Source organism: Amia ocellicauda, chromosome 9 (assembly GCF_036373705.1).
Source record: "Amia ocellicauda isolate fAmiCal2 chromosome 9, fAmiCal2.hap1, whole genome shotgun sequence".
NCBI classification, from domain to species: Eukaryota; Metazoa; Chordata; class Actinopteri; order Amiiformes; family Amiidae; genus Amia; species Amia ocellicauda.
In genome coordinates this window covers 14,785,141-14,804,029 of record NC_089858.1, presented here as the reverse complement: position 1 = coordinate 14,804,029, position 18,889 = coordinate 14,785,141, and the positions used below count along the sequence as shown (strand labels likewise).

General features: G+C 41.6%; 1 protein-coding gene across 2 annotated transcripts in view; it reads right to left on the bottom strand.

Moving 5' to 3' along the window:
* nfatc3a (nuclear factor of activated T cells 3a) overlaps window positions 1-12,922 on the bottom strand; it is a 61,406-nt gene extending 48,484 nt beyond the window's left edge. The window contains exon 1 of one of the 2 annotated variants that reach the window (XM_066713387.1): window positions 12,446-12,922. In XM_066713387.1, the coding sequence (XP_066569484.1) occupies window positions 12,446-12,536 (91 nt within the window). In that variant the 5' untranslated portion in view covers window positions 12,537-12,922. Of the gene's footprint in view, window positions 1-2,549; window positions 2,794-12,445 lie in introns of those variants that run through there. The other variant, XM_066713388.1, reaches the window with a different exon arrangement.
* Between the last annotated feature and the right edge of the window lie 5,967 nt (window positions 12,923-18,889).

The following is an 18,889-nucleotide window of genomic DNA, read 5'->3' as shown; positions in this document are numbered from 1 at the left end:
GATAGGGGATAATCAAATCTCTGATATAATCAAAGGATTATTAGATTCTGATTTAGTTTTGTATGCTGAACCAAGTTTAATTAAGAAGAAAAACACCTGCTTCCTAACTCTCCCGCACTCTGAACTTCACAAAGCTCAACTTATCACCAAAAGGGGAAAAACAAATTAAAGGTTAATGTTTGTGTCTTCAGAGCACTGCTCTAAGAAATACCAACAGGCTGAACTGTAGTATAAAAAACACACCTACAAAACAGTTCGCACAATTGTTTTTATGTAAATTTGAATCAATGGTGTAGAGCTTTAAAAATAACAGAAAACAGCAATACAGTAAAATATCTATAAGAAAGAGAGGAACAGCTTTCTGCACAATCATTCACTCTTGGGCCCAGTCGCCAACAGCAGTCTCCTGCCACCGAAATCGCTCACTTACACAACAGCAGCAAAGAATTGCTTGGTTTCCAAATTGTGCAAGTGGGACCTTTGCACAGCAGGAAGCACGGGCAAGGTGAAAGGTCAGCCCTGGGGACGCTGCGAGGCAGCCGCTGTTCCTGTAACTGACAGCAAAGGTTTAGCCACTAACATCTGGGAGGAGGGCCAACAAACTGCACTTCCCCCATACGGTATTCATTCGGCACAGACACGGAGAGCAGTCTTCCGCATCATTGTAATCCATCCAACGCACCTTGGGTCAGAAGGTCACTAATGTGTTTTTCAGCTTTTCCTATGCCCTGAAAGGTATATCAGCAGAGTGAGGCCACAGTCCAGGAACACATGTGCATCCTCAGCAATGCTACATCTGGGTGGGCTCACAATGCCATACATTATATTAGTTACCAACTTAATTAATAAATCTGAATGACAACAAAAACAAAGTGGCTTGATTGAAGTAGGTCATTTATCCAGCCAGGCAGAAAACTAATTTACAAAGCCATTCCTAAAGTAAAGAACACAAATGCATTTGAAAAGAGATGTTTGCTGGACACCACCACAGTTACTGTCCCTTGAGACAGAGCAAACAACCGAACAGACAAACATAAAAACTGCCCCAAAGTCTGGCAGGAGCAGGAAGCCAGGCTGTTTGCTTGCCACAGAGGAAGGAGAAAGCAGAAGGCGAAGTCGGCTGCCACTCCTCGTCTCCCCATTCAAACACACAGGCAGCAGGCGCACAATGTGTGGGTCCGCACAGAAGAATACTGGTGAAATCCAATACAGGGGCTTGATTATGAAAAGAACAGCCTAGCGATGCTGCCTCATGCGAGAGAATACTCTCTCCTTTCATTTGACATGCAGTACTGTGTGTCAGTATCGTCAGGCCCTTAAGTTAGGATGTGACAGAGTGTAATACCTCCAGGCTTACTACAATGACCCGTAATACACATTTAAAACACTCACTCTCTCACTCTCTCTCAGGCAATTCAACTTGTCCCGCTAAAAAGAGCGAGTCACACAGAATATGAAAAAAAGCATCTGTGCGATTTATGTATTAGTCTATTATTTTTAACAAAAAACAAATTACAATAATTTGAGGGTGCAGTTAAATATAGGGTAAACATTCATAAGCGTATTTAGTATACAGTTAATGTATACTAAAGTTTAAAAAATATATATATGTTTAACCTTTAAATAAAAAAAAGTTTAAATTATATTAAAAGTAAATATATAGGCATGCATCTGAGACTCTGATGACTTTTTTTTTACTGTGTAACCCATCCTTGTCATGTTGATACAGTCCCGCCAACAGTAGCTTCAGTTACACTAAATTTAAACCAGACAAATGCCACACATAGCTGCTCATGCTTAACTCTATGGAAACAAATGCTTCTTTCATCACTTCTCTGTACCGGGGCGGCAGCATTGGTCTACGGAGAGAGCTGGAGAGGACAGGGCTGCAGAGCCACACCGTGAGGATAGTGCACAGCTACAGTACTGCCAGGGCTGGGGCCGCACTACGCTCTCTCCCTGCCACCAGAAAACAGTGCCGACGAAAACAGTCACCTTTCTGATGGAAGGAAGAGTGTGGCGGCAGTCAGCACCCTTCTACACCTGCATTCATTAACATCCTCCTGCAGCTCAATCAGACTACATGTTCACAAGATGGCATAGAACGCCCTGCAACACTGTCATGCTCAGATCACCTCCCTGTGAACTTTTAATCCAAAAGCTCAGAGGGAATGTGCAAATTATTAACAAAAACAATGCATTACGTAAGTAAGTAGGTAAGTAAAAAAGTAAGTAAATACAATGTCATACAATAAACAGCTTTGTATATGGGTCACTCCACTATCATTAAAAAAAAAAAAAAAAAAAAAAAAAAAAAAACACACAATAAAATAAAAGTAGCACTCAGTTTTGAAATTTGGGGCAGTAGGCATTCTTTACAAATAAGTTTCAAAGCACTGATCAGCGTTACTCAGGCTGTAACATGTATAATAATTCTGTACTTCACCCAGCCGGCTCCACAGCCTGAAACAGCGATGTTGCTGTTGCTCTGCACTGCCAGCCCGCCCGAGACTCCCAGACCCACAGAGACACAGCTGCAGGGGGCTCACCTGGTGATGTGGCACACAGCATTCTTCCTCCTCCTCCTGCACGGCGGAGACTCTGTTCAGAAACCACTTTGAGCAGACCTTCTTATTCTTTTTTTAATAAAATTCAAAACCCTGCCGTCTCCCTTCTGGCAGTCCCACTGAGAGCCCAAAATAGTCAACCATGAGAGCGATGTAATTTCAGTCTTTCCCACGACTGGCAACAGCATGAAAAAGCCAGTCAGATGTCTGCCGTTAGACGCATATATATATATATATATATATATATATATATATATATATTAAAAAAATGAACGTATCTATAAGCACATTCTTAATTATACAGACTGATATTCAGAATGGTATTTGACCACTCCATTGCTTGTTCATTTAAAGATTCAGTTTTTGAAGAAAAAAGAAAAAAAAAATTACTCTTCAAGCTTCCTGCCAAACCTGGCTCATGTGAAAAGATACAGAAGTCGTTAAAAAGTATTAAAAGTCATACAGATGGAAACAGCATTGCAGTTGTACTAATAAAGGGAGGAAACAAAGCCCAGAGACAGAGAGGAAGAGAGGAGCTACAGGAAAAGAGAAGTGCAGCCACCGTACTCCTGCCTGCTCCCTAACTGCTGGGAGCGGAGCACTCCTCTCGCCTTAAATTCCACTGCCATCTGAACAGCACATGGCGTGCCTGGGCGAATTTGATGACTTGGATGTTGTTTAAGAGGCTGGGCCTGCTGCCAAGTCCCTCTGTCTACTCCTCTCTGACCCAATGAGGGCAGTTTCAGACAACACCTCTCTTTATGCTTTCTCACTCAAACCATCTGACCTGTTGTTTCCTCCACTACTCCTTCAGCATGCATCGGTAGAGGGCAGGATTCTACTGGGCTGCGTCGCAAAGCCAGCACTGTGAGGCCCAGAGTGCACCGTTCCACACAATGGCACCTGGGAATGCACAGCTCCCAGTTTTTAAAGTAACCAGTCTCACACACACAAAGGGCAAACTAGATTGGTGGGGCATCCGTCAACAAAAGCAAAGGCAACTACGTGGGCCACCAACAGCAGAGTTTAACACTCACCAGTAGTCAGTCCAATGTGTCTAAAACATTTTTATTTTGTTATTATTTTGCTTAATCCTCTGTGTTACCAAGTCTTTCACATTGCCATAACTTTCATCTCTCTTGAAAAAAAAAAAAGAGTTTGGTTTAAAGCCTGAATGAAGAAATGAAACCACACCAGTGCAGTACAAACTAGTAAAAATACAAACCGATTTCAATGTATATTTAACTTGTAGTTTAAAGTAAATCGCTAACATCCAAAGCAGGGTAACTTGATGTTAATGAATGAAAAAGGATGAAATAAAAACCATGCGTGTCCGGTCTTCAGACATAAACAATGACGTGGTAATCCAAGCAAAACCAGTGCCATGTTACAGGATCCTTCAGGTGCTGCCTCAGTATTAACAGTTAATTTATCTGTTGAAAGAGCTCCCAGTGCATAAGCCCTGAGTAATAGAGGTTTATGTAGCAGACACAGTCTGAGCTCGGATTCACACCACCCTCATCAGCACACCTCCCCGTCCACAGAGCCCACAACCCCAACAGACCTGCAAGACCAGGTGCCCAGGCATGGGGGGGTTGTAATCCCAAAGCTGAGGGGAGTCACATCACTGCAAGGCTCCGGAGCACAGGAGCACTGCTGGAGCTTTGACTGATGTGGATTATTTTAGTAAAATGCCAGGCACAAACACAGACAGGGACTGAACCAGACAAGATGAGGGGAGCCCGCCTTGAACTGCCAACACCAGCCGTGATTACCACGGAGTTGCCTGCACTGCCTCGCCTTTCCCCACACTCTGCACAGGGAATTACCAGCAGATGACTAACGTTGCCTCTGGGTTGAAATTCTTCACCAGGCTGACACCCAACACAGTGTTTCAGTGCTCTTCTGAGTGTGGCAGCAGCGTGATCCAGTGCCAGGCATCTCGTCAGCACAGCCTGCTCTTACAGTAAACTAGCAGCAATTGCAAGCTTACACACACACACACACACACACACACACTGCAGAGTGGCACTCCTCCACTTCCAGGAGCCACAGGGCAGCTCCCAACAGGTAGGCAATTAATGACCTCCCATCTCAGGTGAGGTCGCACTCTGCTCTGGCGCTCCTGCGGTAGGTGTGAGCCCTGCCGAGCGCACTGGGGAGCAGGCCTGTCTGCTCGTGCTGCTGCCACCTGGACTGTTTAATTAATACCCCCCCCGCCAGGGAAAGCTGCAGCGCGCACACAGAGAGCCCCAGCTGACTCGCTGCGCAGTGCAGTAGCGTGCAGCAACTGCACCAGCAACCAGAACTCAAATAGCTGCTGCTACTACAGCCACCATTACTACCATTACTATTATTGATGATGCACACGGCTGAATTCCCTCACTCCCCACCTTAACACATTCACCGTCACTCGTAATGAATCTTCAGGCTCTTGGGCACAGAAGAGATGCAAAACAAAGTGCACATACTACTGCCGATGAAATACTAAAGTTGTTCACCACACCCTGTTTGAATCATTATAAAAACAAAAAATACTGCCTTTTTTTTTTTCCTCTGTGTCCCAGTTTCATGTTTTATTTGTTTAAAAACTTAAAAAGCAGGCATTCCTTTAAAGTGCCATAATTTTCCCCATCACTTCTGAGGACAGAAGGAAAATTTCTACTCCTACCAACTCAGATACAGCCCAACACAAATAGTCAGATGTTACATAAAACAATTCCACAACCTTCACCTTCTATAGGGTCTTTTCAGGGCATGGCTTCTCAAAGGCTCTGCCTCTAAACAGTAAAAACTATTTTGAAAACATGGGGAAACATTGAAAACAAAGATTTCCAACTCTCCATCAGCTCAAGTGGGGTTTGAGTCGAATATTCCACAGTGTTGCAGAGAATGGGAGCAGAAGGAGGGACAGCTCCACTGCCGGGATCCGACACTGTCTCGTCTATGGAGAGAACTTTGTTTGCCATGCTGCTATGCAGGTAAGCTGAATTATATGTATGGGAAAACAAAGGGGAAGAGTTCACACCACCCCTCGATATCACAAACAGACAGGGCAGGTCTCAACAGTTATCCACAGTCAAAGAACTGGGGAATCAAATGTTTTGATTAAAAAACGGTCACACTAACTGCCTTGAGTCAAGATGTAAATGCATATGTTCATTTCTGAACATTTATTACTGCCCAACTGTAACAAAAAAAAACCTTCTTCTTTACCAGAATACGCTCGTCATTGTACTGTAAATACGTGCTGCAGAAGACACCTTTGGAATATCACTGTCTGGACTTGTTCTGGAACACCCGTGTGGGCGTTCTAATCCAGGGGAAAGTTCTGTCATTCTGTCACACCTGCACTACACCCTCCACCTCCCCCTAGCCCCCTGGCCCTCCTCCTTTCCCCCAAGGCAGAAGAGAGAAATTATGAGCTAAAGATTCCATCTGAAAAGTACAAGGAAAATCCTCAAATGTAGGGAAACAGAAAGCCGGCTGTATTTTGGAATTCATCTGAACTGGAGAGAAACAGATTCTTCCAGATCGACTGCTATCCTTTCAGTGGCGTCAGTCATTAATAAGGACTGGCCTGTGAGAATGAGCCAGGACCCATAGCCCACTGGGGTGAAACCACTGCACACTGGTGTTATTATTCCAACGCTTAATCCAAGTCCAGTTTTTCCTTCCTTTCTCATCCAAGTCATTCTTTCTTCTTCTTCATGAGATTTAATTTAGGAAAACTGATTCAGGAAGACAGATATTCTGAACTACACCACATGTATTGTTGTTGTGCACAACTCCAAACCCAGCAGTGCATCTGCAGAAGACCCAACACTGACAAAACACCATTAAAAGAAGCAGCTACATTTCCTGATATATTTGTGGTATAAAATATTGCATTGCATGTCATCAACCGAGATCGAGCAATGCAGTTTTGTAATACATGTGTTGCTTTAATAAACGGCCATTTTATATGTGCACAAAAATGTATGTGCTGTATGACTCGTTTGGACTGAACCAGCTAAAGAACAATAAAAATACCCTAAACAAATTCAAGTAGGTTTGTTCCCACTCCCTCCCAATCAGTCAGTGTAGTCAACGCTCTCAGGTTGAGTGATGGGAATTTTCTTCAGCGAGGCAATGCTCCTATACTGTATTGGTATGTTGTGATTCAGAGCTCAGTAGCTTGTGACCAACGCTGGGAGAGAAGAAAAAAAAAAAAAAAGTGCGAGAAGAACAAAGCTTTAGGATAATTATGAATTAAACTTCATATTACACCAAAATCTCCTTTTCATTCAAATACACTAAATTTCACAGCGCTGTCATAAAACATACATAGACTGATCAAACTGTATACCATATTTGGTAATCAATAGCAACTGAAACCTTGATATACAATGTGAAAAAGGAGAAGGGAGAACCAGCCTATAGAAGAATCATGGCATTGTCTTGTAAATGTACGAACATACATTTATCTGATGAATGTATACATCTATGAATTTTTTTTTTTTTTTTTTAAAAGGTAAATACCACAACAAAATATCAAAAACGTACAGACAATAACGTCTTTCATTTCCTCCTGTCTTTTCCAAGCAAAATGGTTTAATTGACAAGGGGATATTTAATTGACAACCTTGAGGAAATGTATACATTGAGGTACTTATTATTAAAAAATAATTTTCAGCACTTGTATTTTCAGTAATGATAAAAACTAAAATAAGATATCAGAACTGCAAGTAAAGTTTAAGAAAAACTCAATGAATCCTAAACAAGTGCTGAAAAACCCATATTTTAGTCTAAATTTTAGTTTTATCATTCTAACTAAGCAAAATTAAGATGTGTGCGCTATTTATTTTTTTTATTTTAAGATTCAAATTTGACTTTATAGTTTCAAAATCATAATTTACACATTAGATATTAATGTAATTATGGCTAGCTGTGGAGCAAAATTGTCATACGCTGATCAGAACTTTCTTAAGCAATAATGCTAATTTGATCAATTAAAGTATGTTGCTTTGAAGAAGACTGGAGACGCTATTCCTCAACTGTGAATAAAAGCATAAAATTGTTCGCAATGATTTCCTCATGGGGAAAGAAAAAAAGGTCTGCCCACACCTGCTCTTTTAGTGGAGTACACACTACAGTACAACCAGATAAACCTGTACTTTCTTAATCACTGTATTTATTATCATTATAAATAATATAATTGCATCTTTCAAAAACATTTCTATGTAGTACCACTATAAGAGGGGTTTCTGGGGAAGGATTGCAAACATGAATGATAAGGACACCCTACATATAGTGACAGTTTTGCCTGTACTTTATGCGGGAGGATTAACAGACGCTTGGGGAAAGCCCTACATGTTTTGTTTTGTGTTTATTTGGGTGTTTTTTGCCTGCCAGCAAAGGTAGCCCTCGATTAACCTTTAAAACTAGATCAGTCCAAAACAAAGCTTACATTTCTCTTTCCTGCCGACACCAGAACACAAAAATGTCTCCCATCTAGAAATAGCAGTGACAATAGTTAATGTTTCCACAGCATCACTAGACTTTCAAAGTATAGGATCCATTCCAAGTAGAGACACATATTTACTTTTTTAAGTCTATATTTGTATTTGTTGCACTGCACAATATGTAACCTCTGCAATCTGTAACTTTGCATAGTTCTTTGAGTACTAGTCTCATTGGATGAAAATAATAATAATAATAATATTATTATTATGATTGAAGTTAATAATAATAATAATAATAACTATTATTTAATAATAAATGCATGTATTCTTCTCCTAAATCCTATACTGCAGCATATTTGAGCAAAGTTAATACTTTCATTTCCATAAAAAACTAAAAAATATGCAAATGTGTCAAACAAGCAATGAGCACAATGCCTTCACTTGATCAGCAGTCAAATTTGCAGAAAGATCAGGGGGAGTAAAAAGTACTTGAAGAAAGGAGGCCTGTAATTGACTCAATAACTGCAGCAAGTCTCCTGAACATTGTACAGTTAACGGACTATACTGTTGTGATCCGCGCAAGATCTCAACTCTACCAAATCATAATGATGGATCTTTCAAACCATACCCTCTTTTTTCCCTCTCCTGCCAGCAATCTGCATGGGCTGACATGATCATGCTAAGGTGTTACAAAGACAGCATACTCGCATCCCAGGACACTGCTCTGTGTAAACAGAGGGAAATTTTGTGACTGCACAGGGGGATCTGTGGGTACCCTGTTTCAGCTGCACTAGGGCTTGCGTGTGTTGCAGTAGTTGTTAATTGAATAGTAAAACATAGAAGAAGACTTCCAGCAGCACATTCGGCTCAGCACCTCCCTTTCAGGACATGAAGCAGGTTATGCAGGTACGCAAGTCCCCCAGAAAAATCAAAGGAGCTTGTTATTTCCACAGAGTCCAACAACACAGCGACAATACACTTGGTGGCTGTAAGAACTGAGAACAAACAAGACCTCCACTGGAACGCCAGCTGGCTTCAAGAACGTCTTGCCACATTTTCACATATCCCTACAGAGCCCCACAGATGACACAGCCCAAAAGACAAATAAAATAGGATTCTATTTTAATTTTTCCCTCAACCCATACTTTTGCCAGAAAATCTGAAATGTCATTTTCTTTTCTTTTTTTTATATATATACACACACAAGCATACATTCTCACACTCATAGTTTAAGTTTCTTTCAGTTGCTTCCATTCTATATACATTAGTGAACCTCATTAGTCCTCACACTTGCACAGAACATGTACTTGACACCTAAACACCATTAGAATCAGCACCTGGCAGGAAACCCTTGGACAAGAGAGGACGACAGACCCCAAGATGCTCATTACTGAATGATACAATGCATCTTTCAATATAAATTACTTATTTATATATTTATTACTCACTAAAACTGGGTAAAAACAATCAACTACATTTTACTAAACTTAACTAAATTAAAAATACACAAATAAATGAATAAAAGTCTCCAGAAACAGGTGTGTGTGGCTGGGTGAATTCAATATTAACCACAGCAACATTCAAATTCACGCATGTTTAAATTGCTCATGCACAAGTAGGATTCACCTGTTCACTTGTGTTTTGCACCAAAAATGATGACATCGTTACCCATATGTTTGTTTCTTTATTTATCCACATGCCACAAGCCATGGTGGGGGGGGGGATAAAACAGACTGCCATTCCACTGTCTTACAGTTGTATCAAAATGATGATCAATGTTAATGTTACAGTGAGATGATTTAAAAATGCTTAGTGAAGGCAATTCAGCACCATCAAGCCCCAGACATTTTTTGATGACCTACAAACTAAATCTGCTGGGATTTGATGTCACTGGGGCACAGCTTTATTATGTAGTTATTCAGTTATTTTAAATTAAATTCAAACACCTGTACAGCTCTCCTCTCAAGCCAGTGACTTTCACAACACACACACACACCTGTGTAAGCGTTGGCTCCTCAGCCCCGACATTCCTCACACTGTGCCCGTCCTGCTCACACCGCAGGCTGGTGGGCACTGCAAGCCTCAAACAGCTGTCCATCACTCTGCTGCGACGCCACAGTACTTTCCTTCCTACCACTGGTGCCAACATAACTGCTACATGCAACCAGACGGAGCTACGCCCACTCCTTCAACTGAACCAGAACCACTTACAACTTAATAAAGAGGTTTTACACACATTGAAGGTGTTCATTTTGTTCTTATGCTTTTATGTATAATATCAAACGGAAGAATCACAATATCAAAGGGAAAGAGAAGTGCTTTTTCAATGTTAAAGGAAACCTGGACACTCTCTGTAGTGACAAGATTATTGATTTTATAGTTTATGAATAGTAACCACATAATATTTGATACCCTAAGCAGCTCCCCCTCATATAAAGATATCAGTAGGGGCATCCAGAAAGGGCACACAGCGAGACCCTATATCCACAGAGCAGTGTGGGATCTGTTACATTAACACTTTCATGATTTACTTTGTTAGTGTTTGAGCATTAACATTATTTACCAGAACAACTGTTTAAAGCTTAGTTTCACTAAACAATGGTAACCTTCGGGGTTTAATTTACTTTTACTGTATTTCCTTGGCATCTATTAAAATATAATAAGTTATAACATCACCTTCGACAGATGCTAAAGAACAGTTATTTGTACACTTGTAAACTTAATGCGGCAAGGGATGCAGTCCACATTGTAAACGCTTTTTAATTGTACTACTGCACTTTTTTTTCTTTTTTAAGTGGGGATTTTTTTTTGTGTTGAGATAATCCTTATTCTGATTTAGTAAAATCACTACATAAATACATAATAACAGCAGCATTTGCATTTAAAGAAAATACATCTAAATAAGGGTTAAAATAAAATAATAATGTGCATCTTGTTGTAGAGTCCAGTACATTAAAATTCCAGTTGTAAATCTGAGATAATTTATCAGGCAGCAATAATGGGTAATAACGGGACTTGTAATTCTGGTTAAAAGGTTACAATTTTGCTACACCTGAGCTTTGGCACACCGACAAAGAAAATAATTCCTCAGCAAGTGAGTACAATGCACAGACCACAAACATAAAAACAGGTACAGATAAAACTGATCACAAATAGGGGCTTCTTATTTTAATCTAAGACGTTTAATAATAATAATAATAATAATAAAGTTATTTATATATATATTTGTATTTAAACAGAAGAACATTTATAACTGGCTCTACAGAATTGTACAATTATTATTACATTATTTATTGTGTAAACTTACAAAAGAAAACCCATGTGCTTTGAAACTTTGCTAATTACCCTTCAAAACTATACAAAGACTGACAAATATGCAAAAGTAGTTCAGTGTAAAACACAAAATAAAAAATACGGATTTTTTCTATATCAATTACTATAGAATAATTAGTAGGTACGTAAGGTAATACACATTTAGAGACAGATTTACCCGCAAACCTGTCTTCAAGGTGAGTTTAGACAAAATACATAAACAGTCAGAACCTGTTCTTCTGGATCTTCTGTAATCTCAATTTTGCAGAGCAGAAAAAAAAATGGGCTTCACCAAATATTTCAGACTATTTTTTACAAAACGCTCAGTCTCCTATTTAGCCAGGGAACGAAAGCAAAAGAAGATTTTCTAAATAACGTTAATTATTTCGAATTAAAACCGGACCTAAAGGGTTACTGTTACTTGAGTTCGGATATTAAAAAGAAAACATTCCTGACACCGATACAGACTGATTATAGACACTGCTAATCGGTCACATTACATTTAACAAACCTCTGGGGAAGTTTATTATTGGTTTTGTTATTATTAACGACACTGGTGTTAAAATACTTGATCATTTTTGTAATATACAGAAATATTTGTTGTTATTATTATTATTATTATTATTTGCAAGAGAGTCCAAAACTCAAACGCAGGAGCAGAGCGTTAAATCTGAACTGCATCCATGCATGCAAATCCACAGCAGGTCACAGACGACGATATAAAACAACAACAAAGTGACATATTCAGCTACTAAACTTCACCGAGTTCAGCGATATAAAACAGCAACAAACCGACATGTCTACAACTAAACTTCAGCAAGTTGAGCAATATGAAAACAAAGCGACACATTCAGCCTCCTAAACTTCACCAAGTTCAGACCACGGCATCAGCGAAATTAAACGAGAGACGGGGAACTTGCGGTGCAGTTAGCAACGGTGGGATCAAATTAAACGCTTTAACATCTAAAACAGACATTACAACACCGCGATTATTTTTGGAAACTAACCGATAGCTGAAATCATATGCACACGACTGCATGCCACACTAGCGGGGACCGGCTGTGCGTGCTGTCAACAGACCCGGCGGAGAGGAGGGGCGCACTCGGGCCGGGAGGTACCGACCTGCAGGGCCTAGCGGCGGCGGCGGTCCGTCCTCCCCGAACATCAGTCGGAAGTCCAGCTCCTCGTTCCCGCTGCAGTTTGCAGTCGTCATCGGGTCGGACACCTCGGGCTGGCTGAGCCGTCTCTCTCTACGCCGGCGCTGGGAAACCCTGCTCCACTCCTCACAACATTTACACGCAAACTTTTTGTGTTGTTGTCGTTCGTCCTCAACTGTCTAGTAACACTAACAGGCAGTCTCGAAGACCCGGAGTCGGCATTAAAGATCCTCCACTCCCACCGCCCCCCGCTCCAGTCATGCGAAAGTGCTGCTGTTTCCAGAGTTTGGTCTGCTGTGGTCGCGGCGGGTGCCGGGGCCGGTGCGGGAGCGGCCGGTAACGGGGGCCGGTAACGGGCCGGTCGGGTCGGGCGCTTCGGTCTCCGCGGCTCCGGCTCGCGCTTCTATCCCAACTTTTACTAGCAGCGCGTGACAGGGCAGCTCCAGCGGTGACGTCAGCAGACTCGCAGACAGCTCTCTCTCTCTCTCTCTCTCTCTCTCTCTCTCTCTCACACCCATTTACACACAAACACGTACCGAGCCTGCCTCGCCACACAGAGGGATTGTGGGAATTGCAGTGCTTTGCCCCCATAGTACAATACTGTGTTTGTTTCTGTTTCCTTGATTATTGGGTTGAAAGCGCCGCTATGCCGGCTCCTCCTATAGTTCGGAAATATTAGATTCAAAAAATGCATTCTCAGTTCTGTGTACAGCCTTCCGCATAAATTCATTTATACCTCATTTATAATGAATTAAATATCTATGTGTGTTAATATAAAAAAAGCATACATTATACAGTATCCTGAAACAAAGTATATATGCAGTGAGGGTTCAGTATGGATAAAGCGACCTTTGGATTCACGAATTGTGAAGAGGAAATATTTGTATTGTTGTAAATTACATTTACATAAATAATAATAATAACTACAATTTTAAGTATCTGAAGATACTTTGTCTGCATATGATTACTTTTGCATAATATATTAGTGGATGTATATTATTTTTGTGGTAGTATGCAGGTCAATAAAATTAATAGTTTATAATCGAAGTAGTCATAGTATAGGTGAGGAGTAGTATGCATCAGTACTAGAATGTAAAAGTAATTACGTTATAAGCTGTAGAATAATAGTAGGTATGTTCATAATAGTATTTAAGTTGCTATACATATATGTATTATTATTAGTATTACTTATCATACAATTGAAAGAGCAATTAAGCTGTTTTTACATCATAACCCCTTTGTAAAATGCAAATATGAGCCCAATAAGGAAGAGACAAAGTGTGGTAGAAAGCAGTCTGAAACAATCATAAGGGAACAATAAATGTGGGCCAAATATGAGGCTGTGACACTTTTTTCCCCTACAAGATTGAAGTGTGGTGTACTGTGGTACAAATACAGTAAGGCATTGTGTAGTGTAGCGTGGTGAAGTGTAATAAAAAATATGGTAATATATGGTTGTGTGTAGTATTGAAGCACCTCTCCTTGATCTTGGTCTGTGTCCAACCACAGCAAATAGTTGTACCAGATCATCCAAAGCAACATTCTTCAACTGGTGCCAATGCGCTTCTGATACTGGGAGTGATGTGCGATGATCAGTGCTCTCCAACGCAGGTGTGCCCAAACCCATGCAGTGTGAGATCCTGTCCTGCAGTGGGTTTGATATATCCGATAGGTAAAGAAGACATTTTGCAAGATATTGTGTAAGTCCCAAAATATGCTGAACACCTAGCACAAAATTGTAGGCAGTGACACCTTGATGATGGCTTTGACATTCGCAGGATCAACACCCAAACCAGCGCCATATGTTCGACAAAAGTTCTTATCAGTAGTTTGTCTTTATTAAGCACTACATCATGTTCTTTGAGTGCTGCAAGAAAGCATTCAAATTCTGATCAAGATCACCAATTGAATCTCCAAAACCGAATACAGTAAAGTCATCTGTGATGACCTCTGTTCCCTGCAGACCTTTGACCAGTTCATGCATTTTGTCCTGCAACACGTCTGGTCTGGGACTCATTATAAATGGCATACACTTCCAGTAATGAGGTTGTAAGATTTGCAAATTGCCATTTATTTGTGTGGTGTGCTATAGTGTGGTGACTATCACTATAATGTCTTGTTGGACCAAACTGTCCAACATTGCCTTGACCCAGCTTCCAATGTCCCTTGTCTCACTGAAGATGATTCATCACTTTCAATGTAGCACCAGAACGCAGTGAGGATAAGGGAAAGGAAAAGGTTCAATGTTTCATCTGTCTGGCGCAAATCTGTGAGAGGAGTTATTGATTGTTGGAACAGAAAAAGAATAAGAAGACCTACTACTACTACTACTACTACTAATAATAATAATAATAATAATAATAATAATAATAATAATAATGACCTGCCCTCATACACACTTGCTCCTTAACCCCCCACCGATCCAGCAGCCACCCCTCCCCCCCACACTGCCAGTTTGTCCAGGGCACTTGTGTTCAGTGGAGCCCAGGAGCCGGTCACCACTCGGACATACTTTACACATGCAAATGTGCTAATCTGACCTAAACACAGCTCTGCTTCAATGGTTTGGAAAGTAATATGAATAGAAAACTTGTGAACAGGAGTTAATGAATGATAGGCTTATAGACACTCAGAAATAAATCTCAATGGAAATTCTCACAACCACAGGGCTATTATTAGAGCTCAATGAATGTGAAAGTTGCTTTTTTTAGCAATACCAAACCTACCTGATAAAGTGCTGTGTTGTCAATTTAGCCTTCAGGAGAAAGTGTTCTTGTTAGGTATTTCAGTGGCAGTCTTCACTACTGTCTCTGTGTGCCGAGAGCAGGGGAATCAGGCTGTCTCAGTATCTTTAAGTCACAGTTTCATGCACATATTCGAGTGGCGGGACCTGCACACACCACATTAGAATGCAGTCATACTGTACTTTGGGCAGGACACGGCTGGACTGTGCTACAGAGATATACAGGGTGGAGGCATACTCACACAGGCCAGGCAGACAGATTTGACCTACAGTTTGAAAACTCTGCACAAAATTGAAGAGCTGTGGCATGAAGCTGACAGATGCACTATGCGCCTTGCAAGACAGTGAGCTCTGGTGGAGGCCACAGCAGGGGCGCAAGTCACAGGGAGGTGTCCAGCCAGGGAGTCTAGTACCAGGTATCCAATTCAGAGGGAGTATCCAGGAGAGTGTGTGGCCACTCATGTCCCCAGCCCCCTGGGACTCTCTCTAGTCTTCAGTTCAACAGGCTGGGATCACGATGCTGTCTCTGTCTGCTGTGTCACCAGCACAGATGTCAACAGGAGCCACAGACGTGTATTTCTTACACTAGCAAAAATTGATTTTTTTTCTAATAAAAAAAGGCTTAATAACTAATAATATCACTGTGTGTTAAGCTGGGGTTTAAGATGCACGATTTCAAAATTTTGGGTTCTCAAGCAAACGTAACATGTAAATATTTGTATGAACATAAAAAGATTCACCAACTAAGACATAAACTGAACAGAAATGGAATAATGTGTCCCTGAACAAAGGGGGGTCAAAATCAAAACCAGATTTGCCACTTGCAAGTTCCCAGACATTCATCCTCCAATCCAACAGGTCCCAGACGTGCTCAGATCTGGGCTCTCTCAGCCTATTGCAGACACTGATGGAGGGATCGTGCGTTCCTGGAGTCCCACAGGTGTGATATTCGGATGTACCGATCCTGTGCAGGTGTTGTTACACATGGTCTGCCACTGCAAGGATGATCAGCTGTCCTTCCTGTCTCCCTGTATTATTATTATTATCAGTAGTATTTTTTTTTTTTTGTCATTTGTACAGCTGGGCATTTTACTGGAGCAATCTAAGTGAAGTACCTTGCTCAGGTGTACAACAGCACTGCCCCACCCAGGCTTTGAAACCACAACCTTCCAGTCATGAGTCCAGAGCCCTCTCCACTACTGTCTTAGGCATCTCACAGTACAGATATTGCAATTTATTGCCCTGGCCACATCTGCAGTCCTCATGCCTCCTTGCAGCCTGCCTAAGGCACGTTCACACAGATGAGCAGGGACCCTGGGCATCTTTCTTCTGGTGTTTTTCAGAGTCAGAGTACATTTTTATAACTGTGACCTTAATTGCCTACCGTCTGTAAACTTTTAGTGTCTTAACGACCGTTCCAAAGGTGCATGTTCATTAATTGTTTATGGTTCATTGAACAAGCATGGAAAACATTTTTTAAACCCTTTACAATAAAGATCTGTAAAGTTATTTGGATTTTTACAAAAATAAAAAAAATACATATTTTTTATTCTGAAATCTGATTTTCGAGGTACACCAAAATCATTCATCCTTGTCACAGAGGAGTGTATTGAAAAAAAACAAAAAAAAACATGACCATTTACCGATGAGGCTGCTGATAGTTTGTTACAGTCGGTCAGGGGATGCAGAAAAATATGTGTCAGCTGTTACACATGGCCCTGAGTGGATACAGCAGCAGGAAACTTTCACAATCACTTCCCTTTTTAATTACAATTACGCAACTCTGCGCCAGATTAGCTCAGATTAAGTCTGTGGACCTGTCCTTGAGCCCTTCTTCTTAACTCTATATCTGTACAGCTGGAATAAAGACCTTTTCCTGCCTGGTCATTAATGACATCATCCCCCCCGACTCCATTCCATGGTCACTTATCTCAAGTTACAGAAACAGGCTGTGGCCTTCTAAAATAGCTGGATTGGTGAACTACAGGGCTTGCTGAAATCAGGTCCTCCAGTCAGCTCTGATACGCCTGCACGTGCTCTCCTGCTGGGGGGCGGCTGCTGGCCTGCCCCGTGGGAGGAGAAGTGGAAATCTGTGTTCAGCTTCTCTGCCTTCGACTCTCTGATCCGCTGACACGCTGTGCCCAACGAGGTGTGATGGGTATAGATGTGATTCACAGTGTTCCAGCTCACAGAAGGTGACATGGGTTGACCAAGGGCTACTCACACCACACACGGCCAACTCAGCTCTGCAGGGCATGGAAACACAAGCCAACACGGGGCTGAAATGGAGAAGAAGATTGTTTGATTTAGTATTTGAAACTAAAATAGCTATGGAAAGAGATTGGGCAACACCACTGCCTACACTTGCTTGACTTTAATCCTTCTAATTCTTTCCTTTAAAAACAAAATCCACTTTCCCCCAGGCAGTGGTGTGTGTGGCTGCATGGAGCCCAGGCCTATCCCAGGGCAATCCCCAGCATGCACCCCCTCCTTGCCATTGCACAATAGGTGCACTCAGCGAAGGCATTCACTGTGGCCTCCCCCACACTGCGCTGTTATTCCAGTCAAGTATTTTGAGTATGGCAGCAATGGGCGTGATGACGCCCTGTCAGCCCACACCTGGGCTCCTCAACATTTACAGGGGTGTTTCTCACACTGCTGCAGCTGCTCTCGGGCAGGGCCTGAAGGGGAGGGGAGACGAGACAAGAGAAGCAATCAATCTGACACCCAGGGAAGGATGCAGCTGGACTAATAGAAAATACATTGTATTTCAAATATAAATTAAACTACTGCAGTGGAACAGCAGCCAGCAAACAGTTTATTCAAAGACTGTCTGCACTGTCTGTGCTGCCTGCAATCTGCTGACTGCACTGCCTGGGCTCTGCTGTCTGTACTGCTTGCGCTCTTACTACCTGTGCCGCCTGCACTCTATTTAATGCCTATAGTGCATGTGCTCTGTTTACTGACTGTGCTGACTACTGCATACATTTTTTTTAAATGAATGCAATCTGAATTTTCCACAATAAGGAAATATCCTCACCATAGTGGAATAAAAAATAACAATTGACACTGCTGAGAAACCGTTTACAGGAGAATATTTAACCAAGCTCAGTGTGGGGCTGCAGCTCAGGATGCGGGTGGAGTCAGGGCTCCGAGCCCAGTGCAGCAGACACACTGAGGGGCTCCCAGGGTCAGTGGTGGGGGGCTCTGTGGTCACGATCATCCAGGCTGGGAGGCTGCTCTCAGCAGGTCAGACGAGAGCAGTAGACTGGGCTCCAATTACACTCACAGCAACTTACGGAAACCCGGAAAGGGAGCAGTGCTTTTCAGGAAGGCTGTCAAACTTGTCTCAGTAAAACAGCTCATAGCAGATTCTTATCAAAATTGTGTGTCTGGAAACAACAGAACCAAAAAAAAAAAAAAGTAATGATGTTTTAAATTTGAGACGTGGGCGGTGAGGTGTTATCGGTCACGTCTGCAATTGCAATAATTTCCTGTGCACATAATTTCCTTTAAAATACATACACCTAAATAAATTAATGCAATTTTTAAAGCACACACACTACTGCTTACGCACAGATCTGCACCCTGTGCTGGACCCTCATTACCCTGGGTCTCACAGATCCCCTCCAGAGGCAACAGATATACCTGGAGTCTGTAACCTGA